Raw genomic sequence first — 24662 nt, forward strand, 5'->3', positions numbered from 1 at the left:
AAGTCTGTCAAATCTAGAACCACAAGGTCAGCTGAAAGGCATCTTCCCTCCATAAGAACTGAACTACATTGGCATACTGACTCTGCCACTGACGGGTCACACTTGGGTCCACTGACCCATAGGGGACACTTTAACCTAGAGACCATCAACCCTAACCTCTCAACGGCTCTTGGTGCAATAAAAGAATGAGATGCACCTGGGTCCATTAATGCATACACATTAGAACACCCAATGATGAGATTACCTGACACCACGGTGTTGGATGTGTTAGCCTCCTGCTGTGTCATGGTGAAGATCCGTGCTGGAGCTGATGGACCTTCGCCTCTATAACTCGCTGAAGAAGAGGCTGCCCCTCTTCCTCTACCTCTGCCACTGGCCTGTGTCGCGGCTGGAGCTACTGGTTGTGCTACACTACCTGATGCTGTCTGCTGAGACTGTGCCATAGGAACTGCTCTCGGACACTTCCGTGACATGTGTCATTCCTGCCCACATCTGTACCAGACTGTTGTCCCAAACCGGCACACTCCCTTGTGTGGCTTACCACACCTCGCACATACTGCGTTATCTGCACCAGAGCTTGAGCCACTACCTAATCCCAGACCTGACTTGATCTTGCTCCAGAACTTGTTCTTCTTTGATTTCCTGGTAGTATTACTCTACTTCTTACTGCCTGAACTCAGAGATGAAGGGTCTAACCTTCCCCCACCTGGGGTCTTAGAACCAGAAGGCTGTGCTACTGACTGCTTAACTTTTCCCTCGATGATAGCACTAGCCTCCATCCTCCGAGCCATATCCACTATGGCATGGAAACTCTCCCTTTCGGCTGACTAGATCAAGGAGGAATACCTGGAATGGAGTCTCATGATATACCTCCTTGACTTCTTCTGATCTGTGTCCAGATTCTGCCCAGCAAACGGCAACAACTCCATGAACCTGTCTGTGTATTTATCTACACTCATCTCATCTGTCTGCCTCAACTGCTCAAACTCAATCATTTTCAGCTCCCTGGAGCTTTCAGGAAAAGCCCATCCTGCAAATTCGTTTGCAAACTCTTCCCAAGACATACTCTCCACCCTCGGGTTCACGTAGTTCTTAAACCATTCACGTGCCTTCTTGTATTTCAGTGTGAACCCAGCCATCTGAATGGCTCTACTGTCATTGTAATACCCGGTTAGACTCCGGTATCGGAATTCCTACCGTCCGGTGGAATCTCGGATGTCGGAAGCCTCTAGTAGGGTAGAAACATGTTTTCATAAAATGTTTTAAGGTATTTCATGGTTTTAAGTATGAAAATTAAATGAGTTTTTGCATGAAAAGTCCTTGGAGGAAAACCCAGGTTCGGCCGCCGAAAGTTAAGTTCGGCCGCCGAACATGCATGCGTTTTGGAGGCACGTTAGGCCCCCGAAAGCATGAGTGAGGGAAGTCCAGGTTCGGCCGCCGAAACCCAAGTTCGGCCGCCGAACGTGGCATCATGCGGAGGCACTTTCGACCCCCGAACGTGGCCTGGCCAGCCACCTATAAAAGGGTCCCTTAGGTCCGCACGGGCGAGCTTTTTCTCCCCCGTTGTCGGCCAAGGTGAGTCTCCACCACCCCTCCCTCGATCTTGAGTGTTTTCCTTAGATCTTCCATGATTTTCATGGGTTTTAACTTCTGTTTTGAAGATCTGTGAGAAAAGAGCAAGTTTTGGGTACTTGGAGGTTCAAAGAGCTCAATCTCTCCATCTCCAAGCTAGGATCGTCTTTCCTCTCGTTTCTTCAAGAGGTAAGCTCGGATCCACCCTTGTTATGTGTTTTAAACAAGCATTAAGTTGTTTTATGGGTAGAGATGCATGTTTAGGCTTGTTGATGAGTTTATGGGTTTTGATGTTTTGATGAACAATGTATGTTGATTTTTGTGTGTTTGAAGTGTTGTAGTTGGGGTATATGCTAGTTTGAGACCCCTAGGTGTAATGTATGGTATGTATGCATGTTTTAGAACTAGTTTATGCATGTTGGAAGAGTTTGGAGGCAAATGTGCATAAATGAGCCAAAGTTTCTGCCCTTTGGCAGAAACCAGGTTCGGCAGCCGAAGGCACTTTCGGCCGCCGAACATGGCTGGGGAGGCAGGCCTTTCGGCTGCCGAAGTTGCCCCCGAAAAGAGACTTTCGTCTCTGTCTGAGACTTTCGGCCGCCGAAGGTGCCGCCGAACCTGCCTGACTTTCAGCTCTGGATGGACTTTCGGCCGCCGAACCTGCCGCCGAAAGTGCCCTGTCCAGCCATTTCTTGCATGTTTTTAGGTAGTTGTTTTATGATGTTTTAGGGGGTTTTTGGGGAGTATATTAGAGTTATGTATATGTATGTTTGGTCCCTCATTGGAGTCCACCTGTGTAGGTTCGGACCCGAGGAACCGAGGACCCCAGCAGTGAGCCAGCTGCTACAGAGTTTGTCAGAGCTAGCCAGAGGTGAGTGGAATAAACCTTAAGTTTTAAAATAAATGAAATATGAATTTTGAGCATGATCCATGCATCATGAATGCCATGAGCTATAGTAGGTTGTTTGCATTAGTATTCACGAATATGTTGCATTGCATTTATGATATTGATGTTGATGTGGATTGGTTATTGGATGATCCTTTAGTCCTCATATGATATGATGATGTTATGGCATGATATGGTATGGAAGTCCAGGTTGTACCCATTCTACGTCCCTGGCACGATGTAAGAGGAAGTCCAGGTTGTACCCATTCTACGTCCCTGGCACAGTTGGACTGTATGATATGTTATGTTAAGAGAAAGACCGGTTGTACCCATTCTACGTCTCGGCACAGTTGGACTATGTAGAGGACTATTGGTGACAATACCATCCGAGATGTGATTTGTTGTGATGTGTTGCATTCCATGAAAGCATGAAATTTTAATATATTGTTTTCACTATTCTGCTCACTGGGCTTTGTAGCTCACCCCTCTCCCCTAACCCCAGATGTGCAGGTACAGGGTAGACCAGGAGGTTAGCCAGAGTTTTGAAGTATGTCTATGAAATAGTTAGATTGTGGACATGACAATTGTACTAATGTAATGTAAAAGATTCAGTATGTTATGTAATGAGGTTTATTGAGGTTATAGATGTGCTTGACCCTATGAGTATTGTAATCCCTTGTTGATGCATGATCTTAGATATTGATGATACAGATGTTAGCCAACTCATCTCATGTTGTATCGCCCGTTGGGGCATTGATGAGATCCCACAGAGGGATCATGATTATGATCATGACTATGTACATGTATGTTCAGGTTGAGTTGGATGTTTAAAAGAAAAGTTTTAAATTTTTATGCTTGTTGTTGATCATGTATGGGATTATACAGGTTTACAGGTTATGTGTCAGGCTTGCTACGGGTCCCGGCGGCCTTAAGTCGACCCGGATCCTAGCGCCGGTAGCGGTCCGATTTTCGGGTCGTTACAGAATGGTATCAGAGCCCTAGGTTCATATGGTCGGACCTAGAGTGTCGGACTCATAGATGTTATAGAAGGTCAAGCACAATAGGAAAGGTCATGTCCACTAGGATAGGATGTGGAGTCCTGTCTTGTATGATGATGTGAAATGCCATGACTTTATGCATGTGCATTAATGATATGCTATGATAAGAATGATGTATATGTGATGAGGGTTCATGTGTGCCCACATGAACCATGTGATGCTAATGTTTGTATGATGTGTACTGTTTTTCAGAAAATAGGATGAGAGGAACTCGTCGATCTGCACGATTGACTGGAGTGCCACCTGAGGATGAGGGCACGAGCGCCCGTCCTCCTACATTGCCTAGGGCAATGTCGTGTAGAGCTAACAGAGAAAGAGTGTCAAGGGACCCTAGAAGGTCTTTTGATGCTAGCAGAAGGGGGACAGATAGAGGAGGAAGTTCTTCAGATGTGAGGGAGGTTATGGAAGAGGAGCAGAGGAGGGATGGGAACCTGGATGTGAGCATGGAGGAAGAAGGGATAGGGGAGTCTCAGGGAGGCGTTCAGGCCTCGGGGTATGGTTTTCCACCCCATTATCCACCCTTCCCACAAGGTTCAGGGTACCCGATGGGAGGTACATCGGATTACTCCAGCTTTAACCCCTACCCTACCTACATGCCTTATCCACCTTTCTATCCACCTTACACACAGTACTCAGCTTATCCACCCTCACCTTTCTATCCAAACCCGGCAAACCCCACCTCGGGGAATGCTGCACCTCCACCTCCACCACCTACAGAACCAGCAGCCCCAGTTACTCAACCTCCTAGACCTAGCTCAGCTGATGGGAGCAAGGTAAAGATGACAGATTACCTCAAGCTGGATGCTCCCAAATACAAGTCAGGGGATGACCCCTTTGAGTATCTGAGAGTGGTGAAGACAATAACTGATGAGCTAGGGGCAAGTGATAGTAGGGCCATTCAGATGGCGGGGTTCACCTTAAAGTGCAAAAAGGCACGGGAATGGTTCAAGTGTTATGTGGACCCGAGACTAGACGGTATGACATGGGAAGAATTTGCGAATGAGTTCGCTGGATGGGCTTTTCCAGACAGTTCCAGAGAACTGAAGATGATTGAGTTTGAGCAACTGAGGCAGTCAGAGCACATGGGTGTTGAGGAGTTCACGGATAAATTCTTAGAGCTATTGCCTTTCTCAGGGCAAGCTCTAGATACAGATATGAAGAAAGCCAAGAGGTATGTTATGAAGCTGCATTCCAGGTACTCCTCGTTGATTCAGTCAGCAGAGAGAGAAAGTTTCCACACTGTGGTGGATATGGCTCGAAGAATGGAAGCAAGTGCCATAGTTGAGGGGTCCGTGAAGCAGTCAGTGACCCAGTCTTCAGGGGTTAAGACCCCAGGCAGAGGAGGACCAGGTTTCTCTTCTCAGAGCTCAGGTAAGAAGAGGTGGGATAACACCACCAGGAAGTCGAAGAAGAATAAGTTTTGGAACAAGTTGAAATCCGGTCTGGGATTTGGCGGTGGCTCGAGCTCAGGCTCAGATGGTACAGAATGCCAGAGATGTGGAAGACCGCACAGGGGAGTGTGTCGAGTTGGGACTAATACATGTTTCAGATGTGGACAGGAGGGACACATGGCTCGGGATTGTCTTAGAGCACCTTTTATGGGCCAACCCCAGCAGATAGCTTCCGGTAGTGTGGCACAGCCAGCAGTTCCAGCCACGACTCAGGGCAGTGGCAGAGGTAGAGGGAGAGGGGCAGCCTCTTCTTCTGGTTCCCGAGGTGAAGGTCCATCAGCTCCAGCCAGGATCTTCACCATGACTCAGCAGGAGGCTAACACATCCAACACCGTGGTGTCAGGTAATCTCGTCATTGGGTGTTCTGATGTGTATGCATTAATGGACCCGGGTGCATCTCATTCATTTATTGCTCCGAGAGCCGTTGAGAGGTTAGGTCTGATAGTCTCTGGGTTAGAGTGTCCCCTATGGGTCAGTGGACCCAAGTGTGACCCGTCAGTGGCAGTGTCAGTCTGCCAGTACAGTCCAGTTTTTGTTGAGGGAAGATGCCTCTCCGCCGACCTTGTGGTTCTAGATTTGACAGACTTTGACGTCATTCTAGGGATGGATTGGCTATCTACCCATGGTGCTACCTTGGACTGCAGAGACAAGGCAGTCAGGTTCAGAGATCAGAATGGGTCAGAGGTCGTCTTTAGAGGAGACAAGAGGGGCACACCTAGAGGTCTGATATCAGCACTTCAGGCTCGTAGGTTGCTTAGGAAGGGATGTCAGGGGTACTTAGCTCATGTGAGAGAGCTAGACAGCCAGGTTAGGGAGCCGGCCTCGGTGCCAGTTGTCAGAGAGTTTCAGGATGTTTTTCCGGATGAGCTTCCAGGTTTACCACCTGCTAGGGAGATAGAGTTCGAGATAGAGTTGGTGCCTGGAACTAGACCGATCTCTATCCCTCCCTACAGGATGGCCCCAGCCGAGTTAAAGGAGTTGAAAGAGCAGTTGCAAGAGCTGGTAGAAAAGGGTTTCATCCGACAGAGTACCTCACCTTGAGGTTCTCCGGTCTTGTTTGTGAGGAAGAAGGATGGATCCCTTAGACTTTGTATCGACTACAGGCAGTTGAACAAAGTCACTACCAAAAATAGGTACCCTCTGCCAAGGATCGACGATCTATTCGACCAGCTAGCAGGAGCGGGTTGTTTCTCCAAAATAGATCTGAGATCGGGGTACCATCAGCTAAGGATAAGGGATGAGGATGTGCCGAAGACAGCTTTCAGGACCAGATATGGGCATTTTGAGTTCCTTGTGATGCCGTTCGAGTTAACCAATGCCCCTGCCGCATTCATGGATCTCATGAACAGAGTGTTTAGCCAGTACCTGGATCACTTCGTTATTGTCTTCATAGATGATATCTTAGTGTATTCCAGGAACGCAGAGGAGCATGCCCATCATCTGAGGTTGGTCTTGCAGACTTTGAGGGAACATGGCTTGTATGCCAAGTTCTCTAAATGTGAGTTCTGGCTGAGGAGCATTTCGTTCTTGGGGCATGTAGTGTCAGAGAATGGGATAGAGGTAGACCCCAAGAAGACAGAAACTGTGGCTAACTGGCCTAGACCCACTTCAGTGACAGAGATTAGAAGTTTCTTGGGTTTGGCAGGTTACTACAGGAGGTTCGTTCAGGACTTCTCGAAGATAGCAGCCCCTCTGACTAGACTAACCAGGAAGAATCAGAAGTTTGTGTGGACCGACCAGTGTGAAGAGAGTTTTGAAGAGCTTAAGAAGAGGTTGACTTCAGCACCAGTTTTAGCTCTGCCATCTAGTGATGAGGACTTTACCGTCTTTTGTGATGCGTCCCGTGTGGGAATGGGTTGTGTACTGATGCAGAATGAGAGGGTGATTGCTTATGCTTCTAGGCAGCTGAAGAAGCATGAGTTGAATTACCCCACACATGACCTAGAGATGGCAGCAGTAATCTTTGCACTCAAGATGTGGAGGCACTACCTCTATGGGGTAAAATGTGAGATCTTCACAGATCATAAAAGCCTGCAGTACATCCTGAGTCAAAGAGATCTGAATTTGAGACAGAGGAGATGGGTGGAGCTGCTGAGTGACTATGATTGCAAGATTCAGTATCATCCGGGTAAGGCGAATGTTGTGGCAGACGCCTTAAGCCGGAAATCACTCGGTAGTTTATCCCACATATCGGCAGAGAGGAGGCCAGTGGTGAAGGAGTTCTACAAGCTTATTGAGGAAGGTTTACAAATGGAGTTGTCTGGTACAGGTGCCTTGGTGGCCTAGATGAGAGTGGCACCCGTGTTTCTGGAGCAGTGGCTCAGAAACAGCATGAGGACCCGGAGTTAGTGAAGATTGCCAGGACTATTCAGTCAGGCAATGATAGTGAGTTCAGATTTGACAGCAAGGGGATCCTCCGATATGGGAGCAGACTATGTGTACCAGATGACATAGGGCTAAAAGGAGACATTATGATAGAGGCTCATAATGCAAGATACAGCATTCACCCCGGAGCCACCAAGATGTATCAAGATCTAAAGAAGGTTTATTGGTGGCTAGCTATGAAGAAAGAAGTGGCACAGTTTGTGTCCGCCTGCGAAGTATGTCAGAGGGTGAAGCTGGAACATCAGAAGCCGGCTGGAATGCTTAACCCGCTACCTATTCCAGAATGGAAATGGGAAAATATAGCTATGGACTTCGTAGTGGGGTTACCGGCGGCGTCCAGCAGAGTGGACTCCATATGGGTGATTGTGGACAGACTCACCAAATCTGCTCACTTCATCCCTGTCAGGAGTGGCTACTCTGTGGACAAGTTGGCGCAGGTATATGTGGATGAGATTGTCAGGCTGCATGGGGTTCCGGTTTCGATAGTGTCGGATAGAGGGCCCCAGTTCACCTCCAAGTTTTGGCGGAGTCTGCAGAATGCCATGGGTACTCGGTTGGATTTCAGTACTGCCTTCCACCCCCAGACTGATGGACAGTCAGTAAGGACCATCCAGACTATCGAGGATATGCTCAGAATGTGTGTGCTGGACTTTGGCGGTTCTTGGAGGCAGCATCTACCTTTGGTGGAGTTTGCCTACAACAACAGCCATCATGCTAGCATCGGGATGGCTCCATATGAAGCTTTGTACGGAAGGAAGTGCAGATCACCTGTTTGCTGGGAAGAAGTTGGAGAAAAGGCCTTGGCAGGGCCTGAGCTAGTAGAGATCACCAGCAGGGTGGTACCCATAATCAGAGAAAGAATCAAGACTGCTGCAAGCAGACAGAAGAGTTATGCAGACGTCCGTAGAAGACAGTTAGAGTTTCAGGAGGGGGATCTGGTATTGCTCAAGGTGTCTCCTATGAAAGGAGTGGTTCGCTTTGGGAAGAAAGGTAAACTAGCCCCACGATACATCGGACCCTTTGAAATCTTGCAAAAGATTGGGAATGTGTCGTACAAGCTGGATTTACCTGCTTCAATGGAAAGAATCCATCCGGTTTTCCATGTTTCAATGTTGAGGAAGTTTGTGTCAGATCCGAGCAAGGTTCTTAGTGAGCCTGATGTGGAGGTCCAAGAGGATCTCACCTATGTTGAACAGCCAGTTCGGATCATAGACACCCAGATCAGAAAGTTAAGGAATAAGGAAATCCCGATGGTGAAAGTCCTGTGGAACCACCACAATTTGGAGGAATGCACTTGGGAGACACGGGAGTCTATGCTCCAGCAGTACCCTCATCTCTTTTAAGGTTAGATCTCTTTGTGTTTATGTGCTAAGTATGTATGTTATGTTTTATGCCATGTTATGTGTGCTAGTTGAGGTACATTCGGGGACGAATGTTCTTAAGGGGGGGAGAATGTAATACCCGGCTAGACTCCGGTATCGGAATTCCTACCGTCCGGTGGAATCTCGGATGTCGGAAGCCTCTAGTAGGGTAGAAACATATTTTCATAAAATGTTTTAAGGTATTTCATGGTTTTAAGTATGAAAATTAAATGAGTTTTTGCATGAAAAGTCCTTGGAGGAAAACCCAGGTTCGGCCGCCGAAAGTTAAGTTCGGCCGCCGAACATGCATGCGTTTTGGAGGCACGTTAGGCCCCCGAAAGCATGAGTGAGGGAAGTCCAGGTTCAGCCGCCAAAACCCAAGTTCGGCCGCCGAACGTGGCATGCATGCGGAGGCACTTTCGACCCCCGAACGTGGCCTGGCCAGCCACCTATAAAAGGGTCCCTTAGGTCCGCACGGGCGAGCTTTTTCTCCCCCGTTGTCGGCCAAGGTGAGTCTCCGCCACCCCTCCCTCGATCTTGAGTGTTTTCCTTAGATCTTCCATGATTTTCACGGGTTTTAACTTCTGTTTTGAAGATCTGTGAGAAAAGAGCAAGTTTTGGGTACTTGGAGGTTCAAAGAGCTCAATCTCTCCATCTCCAAGCTAGGATCGTCTTTCCTCTCGTTTCTTCAAGAGGTAAGCTCGGATCCACCCTTGTTATGTGTTTTAAACAAGCATTAAGTTATTTTATGGGTAGAGATGCATGTTTAGGCTTGTTGATGAGTTTATGGGTTTTGATGTTTTGATGAACAATGTATGTTGATTTTTGTGTGTTTGAAGTGTTGTAGTTGGGGTATATGCTAGTTTGAGACCCCTAGGTGTAATGTATGGTATGTATGCATGTTTTAGAACTAGTTTATGCATGTTGGAAGAGTTTGGAGGCAAATGTGCATAAATGAGCCAAAGTTTCTGCCCTTTGGCAGAAACCAGGTTCGGCAGCCGAAGGCACTTTCGGCCGCCGAACATGGCTGGGGAGGCAGGCCTTTCGGCTGCCGAAGTTGCCCCCGAAAAGAGACTTTCGTCTCTGTCTGAGACTTTCGGCCGCCGAAGGTGCCGCCGAACCTGCCTGACTTTCAGCTCTGGATGGACTTTCGGCCGCCGAACCTGCCACCGAAAGTGCCCTGTCCAGCCATTTCTTGCATGTTTTTAGGTAGTTGTTTTATGATGTTTTAGGGGGTTTTTGGGGAGTATATTAGAGTTATGTATATGTATGTTTGGTCCCTCATTGGAGTCCACCTGTGTAGGTTCGGACCCGAGGAACCGAGGACCCCAGCAGTGAGCCAGCTGCTACAGAGTTTGTCAGAGCTAGCCAGAGGTGAGTGGAATAAACCTTAAGTTTTAAAATAAATGAAATATGAATTTTGAGCATGATCCATGCATCATGAATGCCATGAGCTATAGTAGGTTGTTTGCATTAGTATTCACGAATATGTTGCATTGCATTTATGATATTGATGTTGATGTGGATTGGTTATTGGATGATCCTTTAGTCCTCATATGATATGATGATGTTATGGCATGATATGGTATGGAAGTCCAGGTTGTACCCATTCTACGTCCCTGGCACGATGTAAGAGGAAGTCCAGGTTGTACCCATTCTACGTCCCTGGCACAGTTGGACTGTATGATATGTTATGTTAAGAGAAAGACCGGTTGTACCCATTTTACGTCCCGGCACAGTTGGACTATGTAGAGGAATATTGGTGACAATACCATCAGAGATGTGATTTGTTGTGATGTGTTGCATTCCATGAAAGCATGAAATTTTAATATATTGTTTTCACTATTCTGCTCACTGGGCTTTGTAGCTCACCCCTCTCCCCTAACCCCAGATGTGCAGGTACAGGGTAGACCAGGAGGTTAGCCAGAGTTTTGAAGTATGTCTATGAAATAGTTAGATTGTGGACATGACAATTGTACTAATGTAATGTAAGAGATTCAGTATGTTATGTAATGAGGTTTATTGAGGTTATAGATGTGCTTGACCCTATGAGTATTGTAATCCCTTGTTGATGCATGATCTTAGATATTGATGATACAGATGTTAGCCAACTCATCTCATGTTGTATCGCCCGTTGGGGCATTGATGAGATCCCACAGAGGGATCATGATTATGATCATGACTATGTACATGTATGTTCAGGTTGAGTTGGATGTTTAAAAGAAAAGTTTTAAATTTTTATGCATGTTGTTGATCATGTATGGGATTATACAGGTTTACAGGTTATGTGTCAGGCTTGCTACGGGTCCCGGCGGCCTTAAGTCGACCCGGATCCTAGCGCCGGTAGCGGTCCGATTTTCGGGTCGTTACAGTCATCAGCTCCTATCTCATCTGTAATCACCTTGACCCTCTCAAGGTACACAAACAGGTCATCACTGGTTTCATACTGGGGAGCACCCAGCTTCATGTAATCAGTCATCTTGACCTTGCTCCCTCAAGATGAGCTAGGTTGAGGTATTTGGGTTTCTGGGATATTAGGTGCTGCTGGTGGTGTAGGAGGTGCAGCATCCCCTGGGGTAGGGTGTGCTGTACCTGGATAGAAAGATGGGGGTGGGTATATAGGGTACTGTGGATAAAAAGGTGGGTATGGCATGTGTGAGTGGTAAGGTTTAAAGCTGGGGTAATCCGATGTACCTCCTATCGAATACCCGGGATTATGTGAAAAGGGTGGGTAGTGGGGTGGCTGAACAAATCCCGAGGCCTGAGTGCCTCCTTGGGACTCTCCCATTCCCTCTTCAGACATACTCATTCCCAAACTGCCATCCCTCCTCTAATCCACATCCATCTGATCCCCCAAATCCTCTGACATACCACCTTGCACTGTTCCCCTTACTGATCTGCTTCTTCCCAGATCTAAAGACCTTCTAGGGTCTCTTGCTGCCCTATCTTTGCTGAACCTACTTGACATTGCCCTAGGCAATGTTGGAGGACGGGCATCAGTGTCCTCGTCCTGAGGTGGTACTCTAGTCAATCGTGCAGATCGACGAGTTCCTCTCATCCTGTTTTCTGAAAAACAGCACATATCACATAAAACATCAGCATCATATGGTTCATGTGGAAACACACGAACCTGCATCACATACATAACATACATATCATAACAGTAATGCACATGCATATTATCATGGCATTTCACATCATCATACAAGACAGGACTCCACATCCTATCCTAGTGGACATGATCTTTCCTATTGTGCTTGACCTTCTAGAACATCTCTGAGCCCGACACTCTAGGTCCGACCATATGAACCTAGGGCTCTGATACCACTCTGTAACGACCCGGAAACCGGACTGCTACCGGTGCTAGGATCCAGATCGGCTTAAGGCTGCCGGGACCCGTAGCAAGCCTAACATACATCCTGTGAACCTGCTTAATCCCATACATGATCAACAACATACATAAAAATTTTAAACTTTTCTTTTTCATACATAAACCAAACTCAACCTGTGCATGTACTATACATAGACATTAACTTTAAACCTGCCCTGGAGTCCTCATCAATGCTCCAATGGGGTGACATAATCATGCATTAAGTTTGGTTAAACATAAACATCAACAAACATCTAAGATCATGTATCTAAAAAGGGATTAACAACATACTATGGTCAAGCACAACTATACTTCCATAAACATCATTACATAACTTTTCAATATTATACTTTTACATCATATTCATGTCCACTCTAGCTATTACATAAAACGTATGACCTTACTCTTCTTGACTTCCTGACCTAGCCCGTACCTGCAAACCTGGGGGTTAAAGGAGAGGGGTGAGCTATAAAGCCCAGTGAGCAGAATAATAAAAACATTATATTATAGTTCATGCATTCATGAAATGCAACACATCACAAACATATCACATCAAGGATGGTATTGTCACCTATAGTCCTCTACATTCCAAAGTGCGGGGACGTAGAATGGGTACAACCGGACTTTCTCTTACATAACATAACATAACATTCCAACATTCCGGGACGTAGAATGGGTACAACCGGACTTTCTCTTACATAGTGCTGGGACGTAGAATGGGTCAACCGGACTTTCATACCATAACATAACATATCACATCATGCCGTATTATATCGAGGACTAAAGGATCATTCAATGCCCATCCACATCATCATCAAATTATGCAATGCAGCATATTCGTGAATACTAATGCAAACACCCTAACATATCACATGGCATTCGTGATGCATGATTCATGCTCAAACTTTTCATATTTATTTGCTTTAAAACATAAGAGTTTATCCTACTCACCTCTGGCTAGCTCTGACAAGACTCTATAGCAGCTGACTCACTGCTGGGGTCCTCGGTTCCTCGGGTCCGAACCTACACAGGTGGACTCAAATGAGGGACCAAAAATACATGAACATGACTCTAAACTACTCCCCAAAAACCCCCTAGAACATCATGAAACAACCATAGAAAACATGCAAGGAATGGCTGAACAGGGCACTTTCGGCGGCAGGTTCGGCGGCCGAAAGTCCCTCCAGAGCCGAAAGTCAGGCAGTTTCGACGGCACCTTCAGAGGCCGAAACTCCCAGACAAAGACGAAACTCATGCATGTTCGGGGGCACCTTCGGCGGCCGAAACTGCCCTCCAGAGACGAAAGTCCTCTTTCGGGGGTAGGCTTCGGCAGCCGAAAGCTGCCTCCACAAGCGGGTTCGGCGGCCGAAAGTCCCTTCGGCGGCCGAACCTGAGTTTCTCCAAAGTGGCAGAAACTCAGCTCCAACATGCACAAACGCCTCCCAAACCTTTCAAACATGCATAAACCTATTCTACAACATGCATTCTCAAGAATACAAGCTCCTAGGGGCTTCAAACTATCCTAAACCCCAACTACAACACATCAAACATCCACATCCAACATACATTGCTCATAACATCAACATGAACCCAAAAACTCAAACACACCCTAACATGCATTTCTACCCCAAGAAACTTCATAAACTTTCTTAAAACATGCAAGAATGGTAGGATCGAAGCTTACCTCTTGAAGATCTAGATGAGGAACGATCCTAGCTTGGAGAGGGGAAGATCTAGCTCTTTGGTCTCCAAGCTCCACACTTGCTCTTTTTGCTCAAATATCTTCAAATCCACATAGAGCTTGTTAAAACATGAAAGATCGGAGGAAAAATCATTAAAAATGAACCATGGAAGAGCAGGAACTCACCGTGGCCGAAAATGGGGAGAAAACTCGCCCGTTTCAGCCATGAAGCTCTTATATAGGGGCTGGGCAGACCACCTTCGGAGGCCTAAAGTGCCTCCTAAACTCATACAAGTTCGGCGGCCGAACAGGCCGAACCTGAGCCAACTTTCGGGAGCCTAACTTCCCTCCTAAACTCTCAAATGTTCAGCGACCGAACTTTGAGGTTCGGCAGCCGAACCTGGAAATGCCTCCATGGTCTTTTTCATTCAAAACTCAATTTCCTTTTTATTTAAAATCATCAAATACATGAAAACATTTTATGAAAACATGATTTTACCCTTTTAGAGGTTTCCGACATTCCAATTCCACCGGACGGTAGGAATTCCGATACCGGAGTCTAGCCGGGTATTACAAGTCATGGACCCATTCCAGAGCACCTGCATACGAACAGAAGTAGTGCATCTCATAATAGTATCCACCAGGCTAGAAGGCAACTGATAGGCGGTTGTCGAAGCCGTCAAAAATAAACCTATTATCAATCAACAAATAAATTTGCAGATAGTGGCAATAGGGTCGAACCACAGGGAATTGACACCAAGTATCTTCCTAATAATGACTAAGGCAAGTAATAACAAATAAGTAAAAGAGGGGGGTTTGTTTTGATGAGTTAAAAGCTAAAAGCAAAAGAGAAGAATAATTTAAATAAGTGAGAATATCAATGGGAAAGAGATTCTAGCTGAAGTGTGAGCCTAATTCAGTTTGTTCAGAATTGATCATTGATTATTAAAGACTCCTATTTGATTTCAATAAATCAGTTTTGGTTGTGGAAGACGCTTCTCACAATCCAAATTCCTCCTTAGTTCTAGTTTGATTAGGAAACGTTCGCTAATCAAACACTGATCAACAAGTTGCCAAGGAACATCCTTGGGGCATTTAGCATCGAAAAACCGTTGATCGCATTAAAACTTAGAGAAACCCAATGTGTTATTTTCACTATGTTATGTTTCAGTTTCTCCCTAATTTATTCTTCAATATTTATGAAGAAAATTATCAAGTTTAGACTATTAAAATAAAGGTTTACGTACGAGTAATGTCTTTATAGAAAATTACTGAAACAGACTAAAAACCACCACAATTGAGACAGAATTTAATTATTGCTCAACTAAAAAAAGTAAGAAAATGATTTAGTAAAAAAGCCAAAGGCTTTGAACTACATTCATTTAGCATTGTCTGAGGCAATTTTCTATAGAATCATGGCCTGTAAAAAACTTAAAAGAGACATGGGATAAGTTGAAAAAAATTTGAAAATGGAAAAGGCTGAGCTAGTAAAAGACTACTCTTCTAGCATTATGGGTTAATACTGATGATATAAGTTAATCTCCTCTAGCATTATGGGTTAATACTGATGATATAAGTTAATCGTATATAATTAAGTTCATGCCTCGAAATTGTAAATAATTGATAATTTTACATTGAACAAAATATATAATTACATACATAAATAAAAGTTCATAAATTGAAAGGATATATTTATTTTATTATAAAAATAATTTATTTAAATTGAAAGGGTAAATTAGAAAAAGTAAATAAAAAAAGGTAGAGTGAGACATATTAGTAGAGATGGCAAGACCATTGGCAGAATTGAAGCGATTTTGACCAGTTTTGTGAACTAATCTAGCTTCAAGTTTAGGAGTAGAGATCTTTCATGAGAAATAAAAAAAGTTGGTGAAACTATCCTTCAAGCAAAGTATAGAGATAGGAAGTTTACCACAAGAGATTCAAGGAAGAAGTCAAATGACAAGTTTGAAAAATCCATAAAAGAAAAGTATGGTCATGTGACAACAAATCAGCAATTATTATTGCACAAAATCCAATCTAACATGGAAGAATGAAGCGCATTAAAGTCTACATGTTAAGATGTCCAAACACGTCAGGCCATCTTGATTCCCAAATATATCACAAAGGCAATACATTAGCACAAAATATAACTACTATTAAAAATCACCAGGAAAAAACTTAATATCGGCCATTAAGCACTCGGTATCACACCATCCTAATATACATGTTCTAGGAATATAAAGTAAACACAAACCAGTAGGAATATAGCAGAAGTAATTATAGTTCGATAAGAATAAAATAGTAGACGGAAGCCATAATCCAAGATTTTAGCCAGGTTGTTTGCAGTAGTACCAAGCTCACATTAACCTAAGACATGGCATTATTGTAGTTTGTTTCAGTTATAATTTCGAAAAAATAAATATATAACGGTTTTAGCAATAGTAATATGAGGGCAAAATGGTTCTTATACTATTTTAAAATCTCAGAAAAAAAAAAAAAGAAAAAAAGCAATATCTTGCATAAATTCTTCCATTATGAATAAAAAAGCCCTTTCATAATCTATCTTTGATATGACTTTTGTGCTTGGCATTACCTTTGTGCCGATAATTCAATATTCTCTAGCATTCTGTACATCATCCAAAACATTCAAGGACAACAATGTCAGGATCAAGAAGAGAATACATGTAATGTAAGTATTCTATGGCTTAGAAAGAAGTGGGAATTTGATTAACTAACACATACATGCCATTTCTGCAAACAATTATTGTATGGCAGCATTGAGATTGCCATTCCAATGCCATTGGTCATCCTTTTGTACACCCAGCAGGCTGCTTGTGCTTAAGACTCCTTTTGAGAAAACCTGCAACTTGGGGCATTGCTTCACAGTTACATTTTTCAAAGAGGGGAACTTGAAGCTGTGTTCTGATGAACAAAAGTAAACGAGGCTCGGCAAATAATGAAGTTCCAAACTTTCCAATTTGCAAAAGATAATATCCTCTTTCAATTCAATTTCATCTCCATCATTTGCAACTATCTCTTTCAATCCATCACATTCTTTTATACTCATTGTTGTGAGTCGCACCAGACTTTTTGCTGTGGAAGATGTTACTAGACTAAGTAATCCATTGCATTCCAACACTTCCAACGTGATTAGATTTTGGAAAGAAGTAGAGGATGGTGCTAAAGCAACCAGACTGTTACACCTCTCAACATGAAGAAGTTTAAGAAACTGTAGAACTTGGTCTAGCTGGGAGTATTGGTTCCATATATCCGTCAAATCAGGAAGGTTATTCAACGTAAGTCCCCCTATCAGTCTAAGAACCTCAGCATATTTTTTCCTACCAACAGAGCCATCACATGGGAGCAGCTCCTTAAATTGACTACAACCCACTACAAGACTTTCCATAGGCTGAAATCTTTCAAGGAGATCAAATGGAAAAACTGCAGATTCATCATGAAAGCAATGTATCCCAATGGTTGTGAGTTTGTGAAAGAGATCAGCTGGAAACTGACCTTCCAATATCATTGTCGCATCCTTTCTTGTTAGAGTTAACTTCTCCAAGTTGGAGACAACCTGTAAAGATCAATAAAATGAAAACATGTTGAACATTCATGTTGCATCTAAAAGTTTGCAGATATAGAAGAAATAACTATTTTGCACTCTTTTATAGCGAAAAAGGATCATTACAACCCATATTTAAATTTAATATGGTAATCACAAATTTCAACATATTATAACTATGTTGTAAACTTCTATAATTACTTTCGTTAATCATTAAGTGTCTTTTAGTTCCTTAGTATCTTATAAGATGAAAAAACTTTTAGAGTGGGTATAACTAAATACAATTAATATTATTTATTGACTTCTCGTGTTTTAAAAAAATTACACCAATCAATCAATTTTTATGCATTTAAATAATTATATAGTTCAAAATTGATAATTAATTTACTCGACAATCAATTTTTTTAGGATTAATTGTAAAAAAATTCTATATTTTATAATTTTTTTTATAATTCTATCATATATTTTAAAATAGTCAATTTAAACTTATATATTTAAATTTTTAAAAATTATACCTAATTATTAAAATTTCCGTTAACTTACTAACATAAATACCACATTAGCGTCATATCATCGCCACTTCTTTGCCACGTTATTACCATATCACCGCAATAGAATGCAAAATAATTATCAAAAAAATTATGTATTTTATAATTTTTTATAATTTTACCCCACACTTTAAAAATAGCCAATTTAATTTTATACTTTAAACTTCTACCAATTATACCCAACCATTAAAAAATATTAATTTATTGTTATCTCGATAACGGAAATACGACATTATCATTCACATACTAAAAAATTGGATAAAAAGTAAAATTTACCTCAAATTATATAGCGGAGTCAAAATACTAAAGTAAAATTTACCAAAAATACGACATTATTATTCACATACTAAAAAATTGGATAAAAAGTAAAATTTACCTCAAATTATATAGCAAGTCAAAATACTAAAGTAAAATTTACCTCAAATTATATAGCGGAGTCAAAATACTAAATTTCATATGTCATTTTAAATTTGATCATAAACTATAATTAAAAATCAAATATGACCATTAATTGTCTTTCTTTTTATCGTCAATTTATTTGATATTGTTTAATATTTTAATAATAGTTATTACCAACATTTTAATAATAGTTATTACCAATATTTGAATAATAGTTATTACCAAACTTGCACTGAAAAATTTAATTTGAAATTTTTGGCTGTGAAAATTTGACATTTTTATTCTATAAAATTACCACTTAAATTTTTATTAATTTTAATAATTATTTCATAAATATAAACACCATATAAATATAAACATCTCATATTAGATATTATATAGTAATAATATAGCGTGCTAACTGCCGCTTCTTCTATAGTAAGTGTCGAAAAGGAATTCAAATATGAAAATTTTTTAAACAGCGGAAGCAAAAGTTAATGAGACAATAAAGTTATAATGACATAACATATCCATCTTTAAGAAAATGTGACATCTCTATGAGTGGATTAATGGTTTTTTCTAACAGTTCAGTATAATTGATGAAAATTTTAAAAGTATAGAATTAAATTGACTATTTTTAAAGTATAGAGTAGAATTGCAAAGAATCCTAAAATATATAACCTTTTTTTACAAATATTTTATATTATATTATGATGAGGTGGCGATGATGTGTCATTTCCGTTAAAAATAAATATTTTATATTATATTATGATGATGTAACAATGATGTATCATCTCCGTTTAACTGAAATTTTAATGGTCATATGTAATTTTTAAAAATTTAAAAATACAGTTTTAAATTGACTTTTTAAAATTCATAGTAGACTGGTAAAAAATTGTATAGTATGAAATTTTTTTGTCAATTAACTTTTTTTATTTACATGAATTAATTAATTCTCAATAAGCCTAATTATAAAAATAAGTCAAATATTTTTCACATTTTGACAATTTAATTCAAACATTTATTTTCACATTTTGACAGTTTTATTTAACATATTTTACCATTTAATTTTTCTAGTTGAGCTAACCTTATTATTAGTGTTAAGTATTAACTAATTCTAAACTTCATTTCAATATTTGTGGCATATCTATGGCTCTCTCCTCACTTGCACTAAATCTTTATCACAATTTAATGGTCATTAACTTCAAAACTATATGTAAAGATTCCATTAACCAAAATCAAATAAAAGTTTAATAACTTCTAGAAATTTGGATTAAAAAAAAAATACTATTGAAATAAGGACCAACTAATAAATTTGTTTATAATATAAGGATTAAATACTAAAATACTTAATATTTAAAAACTAACAAAATACTAATTAGTAGATTTTTTTCATAACTCAGAAATATTTTAATATGTTTTCTAAAATTAATGGACTAATTATTGAGTTTCTCTATACTATAAGAACTAAATAATAAATTATCCTTGTATATTGTATTATGGTATATATTCCTTTCGGAGTGTATTAAATAAATGAATATAAACACATTATTTTTCTATTTTTCACCATACATTCCAGTAGATGTGTAAAACAAATTCAACCCCAGTGCTTCCTATATATAATAATAAATATAATGCTCTATTTAGCTTAGCTTTAGTGTATAATAAGTTTCATGCTTACATGTGATTATAAGAACTGACATTTGAAAATATTACTTATATACAAAATAATATCAAAATTTTTTTAAGATATGAAAAGGAATATTTTAATGTTGACATGAGGAAAAGTGAACTGAGACTCATACCTTTCTAAATGAGAAAAGCGATTGTGGATCCTGAATCATAGCTTGGCTCTTCGTCTCTGTCTCTAGCAAGTTCTCAGATTCAGGGCAAAAGATGTTTAATTTCTCACAGTGATACACAGTTAAATGCTTCAGTAATGGAGATTCCAAAGTGTGTATTCCTGAGTAGAAGCACTTGAGTTCATTTAATTCCTGAAGCTTCAAAAACTTTAAGCAAGGAAAAAGAAACTCTATACTTGCTTCTGTTCCTTGGTCCTGAGCAACAATTTCCTCCACCCCACCACAACTTTCCACATATAGTGTTTCTAGCTGCAGCAGATTTTTGGCTATCGTAGCTGGGAAAATAGCTTTTAGATTTGGACAATCCCAAACCACCACTGAACTTAGGTCATCAAACAAGACAAGTCCCATAGGATCCTTATTCCATACATGCTTCAAATTAGGGAGGTTTCTTATGTCCAGAGTTCTCAACTGAATGGTCACTGTTTCTTTCAATTTTATTATCTCTTGTAGATCAAATACCTCTTCCAGTGAATCACAATTGCCTATGATCAAATCCTCAAGATTCTGGAGGCGTCTCAGCAACATGGATGGAAAGATTTTAAGTAGTTCTTCACTGTGCTCTACCGTTAATGCTTTTATTTTGCAAAAAGAATCTGAATGGAGTTGATTATGCCATAGCATGTTCAAATAATCCATGTTAAGAATCTGCATTTTCTCCAAGTCTGGGAATGCAACCTGTATCAAAAGTCAATAGTCTCGGTGAATAAACTAGACATGATAATTTTATTTTGAGTAGGCTAATCATGTGCCTCATCAATGTTGTAAAATTTTCTACTAATAAGATAGTCAATTTGTTAAACATTTATCTATTATATTTACAGTTTAGTCCATGTAATTCTAATTGGATTTGGATGGACTATATATATATATATATATATATATATATCAAAATCCATTTAAGCAAATATTTCATTGAGATTTGAAGCATGCAATTTACTGACCAAAATTATTCATTTAAACAAAAGGCTACATGTTAAGAATCATTGTTAAGGGAAGGAACTACGTACCTTTTCATCAAATAGAGCAGAGTTTATAGTTTCAAGTTCATTATTTGAAGTTGGAGAATTGGAAACAAATGTTCTCATTTGAGGGCAGTTCTGTATGCATATCTCTTTTAAGGCAGAGCATTCAACTAAATTAGTCGTGCAGAATCGGGTGAGTTTTGGCAGATCTTTGAGCTTCAGGGACTCTAGTTGATGGAGTAACATGATTTCTTCATCCAATCCCTCCCTGAGTATCACTTGCTCCATCATCTTACAATTGCATACATCAAGTCTCTTCAGATGCACAATACTTGATGATGATAATAGATATTTTAGATTCCCACAGCCATCCACAGTCAGGCTTGTTAAATTCTCAGTATAAGAGGACATCTTCAAGTGTTGAGCATGCCACATCATCTCAACATCAATTAATGACAGTTTCAGGTCCTTCAGATTAGGAAAAAATACCTGCAGTGAAATGTTTTGCTTAGTCACCATTCGTCCATATTTTCTAAGACAATCACTAGTCACTATATACTTCTTATGCCAGAAATTAAAGCATACTCAAAGTAAAGTTCTTAACAATTAGAAATAGACTACCAACCTTTCGCTCAACAATTTTATCAATTGCTGCTTCTGCTTCCCTAAAGAATGAACAAGTGAATGTGGTTGGGCAATCAACTACAGCAATCTCTTTCAGAGATGGACAATGCACAGTACCACTGCCGGAACTGAAATTGATTAATCTGGGCAAGGATTCAAGAATAATGGAGTTTAGTTGAGGAAATCTAATCTCATCCATAGATTCTTCTGTGATGAATTCTTCGACCATAGCACAACTTTTCACTTCAAGCACTTGGAGTTGCTCAAGGCCACAGCTGATGGTAGGAGTAAATATATATCTCAAACTGCTACAATTGTAGATCTTGAGCAGTTTAAGGTTTCTGAGATCTAAAATTCCTTTGGGAATCTCAATCCACACAAGCCTCAACATTGGAAGATTTATCAATTTTAGCTCACTCAACTTGAACAAATTCCCAAATGGTCCATCAAAGTTTGGCCATTCTAGGCCAAATACTTGTTCCACTGAATCACAATTTCTGACCTCAAGCTTTTCCAAATCATTTAGAATTGGCAGTAGATTGGATGGAACAACAATGGAGGAAAATGCAACCTCGTCTACTTCCAAGGAACTTAAATTATAAAAGAAATTGACTGGAAGTTGGGTTTTCCATGCCTCTTTTAGTTGAGAAAATTCAGAGAGTTTCAAATGTTGTAGGCCACTGAATCCAACCTACCAAAGCAAAACAAGGAATTAATGATTATGTAAACAAAAATTACTTCCAAGTACCTAACTATTATCTAGAGCAATGAACTTACCTTATCTGCATACAATTGTTTTATAGTGGAATTAAGATCCCCAACCCAACGCCACTTATCTCTTTCTTCTGTCAAATTTACTCTCTTTAGCCTTGGTGTGCTTATAGATGAACTTACCTTATCTGCATACGATTGTTTTATAGTGGAATTAAGATCCCCAACCCAACGCCACTTATCTCTTTCTTCTGTCAAATTTACTCTCTTTAGCCTTGGTGTGCTTATAGATCCTTGAGAAAAAACCTTCATTTTAGGGCACTGTGAGAGATCTACAACTTCCAAAGCTGGAAATTTTAATGTGCAACGTGCGGATGAGCAGAAAGTTTCGAGGCTTTTTAAGCAGCGAAGTCTCAGAGTTGTTAATTTCCACAAAATAATCTCATTTTGGGATTGGAAATTATTTTTGTCGCTTGACACAATTTCTTCAATCGCATCGCTTTCTTCTATACTCATTGTGGCGAGATTGTGCATACTTTCAGCAGTAGAAGAAGATACTAAGCTTGACAATCCATTACACTTCCACACACGCAGAGTCGTAAGATTTTGGAAAGTTGCAGAGGATGGTGCCAGATTAGTCAAACCATGGCAATCCCATATTTCAAGAGTTTCAAGATTCTGAAAAAATGGAGAATCTTGATTCCATACATGTCTAATATTAGGAAGCCGAATCAGCTCTAAGTATCGGATGTGTGATAGAACTGGATCATGACCATGACCATGTTGCAGTAATTCTTTGAAATAACAATCCGTCAAAACAAGGGTTTCCAAATTTGGAAACTTCTGAAGAAGATTAAGTGGCAAATTCAAGAAAGAATAACCAAAGCTTTGCAGGTGAAGACATTTTAGTTTGAGAAAGAGATTCATTGGAAATTGGCTTTGTTGTATCATTGCAGCGTCCTGGTCATTTATTGCTGATTTCTCCAAATTGCCAATAATCTGTTAATCATTCAAAAGAAAAAGTAGTTAGATCGTGGCAAAACAATTGAGTGGGATGAAATCAAGAACGAAAGCTTTTATAAAATATAATTAAATTAACATTTATACTGTTATAATTATTAATTTTCTTGTTCTTATTTTCTTTTGTACTAAATACATGGGCTATAATTATATTTTATGATTATACACAAAAAAAATAGTGGCACCTTGATATTTTTTAGTAAATTTTTAACACGTAAAATTTATAAAAATATAATTATTTAATCTTTATAAACCCATACAATTTACACACATTTTAAATTTTTAAAAATTAAATAATTATATTTTATGATTTTAAAAATTAAATAATTATATATATATATATATATATATTATAAAATTAAGATATTAGATAGTTAAATTTTTATAAAAATTAAGTGTCAAATGTTAATAAAAACATCATAATACCAACTGATTTTTTATATAAATATCAAGAGTTAAATTTCTTTTTTTTTTACTCTCTCAGTAATTTTTGTAATTTTACAAAATTATTATAAAATAAGTTATTTACAATTATTTTTAGAATTAATTATTTAAATGAGAATTAATATAGTTGGTCAAAATTATAACCACATATAAACATCAATCAATTTATTTAAAATTTAAATTTAAACTAAAATTTAAATATTTAAATTAGAATGCATAATAACATAATTGCCGGCATCTTTTAGCAAATTAGCCAAATAAATAAAGTAGTGACATGTACCTTTCTAAATGAGAAAAGTGGCTGTGAAATTTGAAGTTTCAGTTCGTCCTCTTGCTTATCCATGAGCATTTCTTGTATTTCTTGAGATTCAAAATTGAAAGTTTGCAACTTTCCGCAGAGATTCACATTTAATTGTTTTAGTTGTGGACATTCTAGAGTGTGCTTTCCTGAGTAAAAATACTTCAATTCATCTAATCCCCGAAGGACCATGGCCTTTAGCCCACGAAATGCAAACTTGGGAATAATAGCAAGTGCCTCTGCTCTTTCCTCCTTAATAACGATTTCCTCCATTCCACAACGAACTATCCTTAGAAATTCAAGATGCGGTAGATCTTGAGCTACTGAAAATGGCAAGAGTTTTTTCAAATTTGGACAATCCCAAGCAAACACTTCACGTAGGTTATAAAAGGAGAGAATACCATGAGGATCCCTATTCCATATTTGAATTAAGTTGGGAAGATTCCGAATGTCCAAAGTTCTCAATTGATTGTGCCTTACAACATGTGC

General features: G+C 39.8%; 1 protein-coding gene across 10 annotated transcripts in view; it reads right to left on the reverse strand.

Annotated features, from left to right (window-relative positions):
• Positions 1–24662, reverse strand: part of LOC110609176 — a 138509-nt gene that overhangs the window by 82143 nt on the left and 31704 nt on the right. Inside the window, exon 8 of one of the 10 annotated variants that reach the window (XM_043952182.1) lies at positions 16463–17335. The exons of the other annotated variants lie outside the window; for them this stretch is intronic. Coding sequence (XP_043808117.1) covers positions 16523–17335 — 813 coding nt within the window. The 3' untranslated portion in view covers positions 16463–16522. Of the gene's footprint in view, positions 1–16462; positions 17336–24662 lie in introns of those variants that run through there. 10 annotated transcript variants of the gene reach the window in all.

This window comes from Manihot esculenta, chromosome 2 (genome assembly GCF_001659605.2).
Source record: "Manihot esculenta cultivar AM560-2 chromosome 2, M.esculenta_v8, whole genome shotgun sequence".
Classification (NCBI taxonomy): Eukaryota; Viridiplantae; Streptophyta; class Magnoliopsida; order Malpighiales; family Euphorbiaceae; genus Manihot; species Manihot esculenta.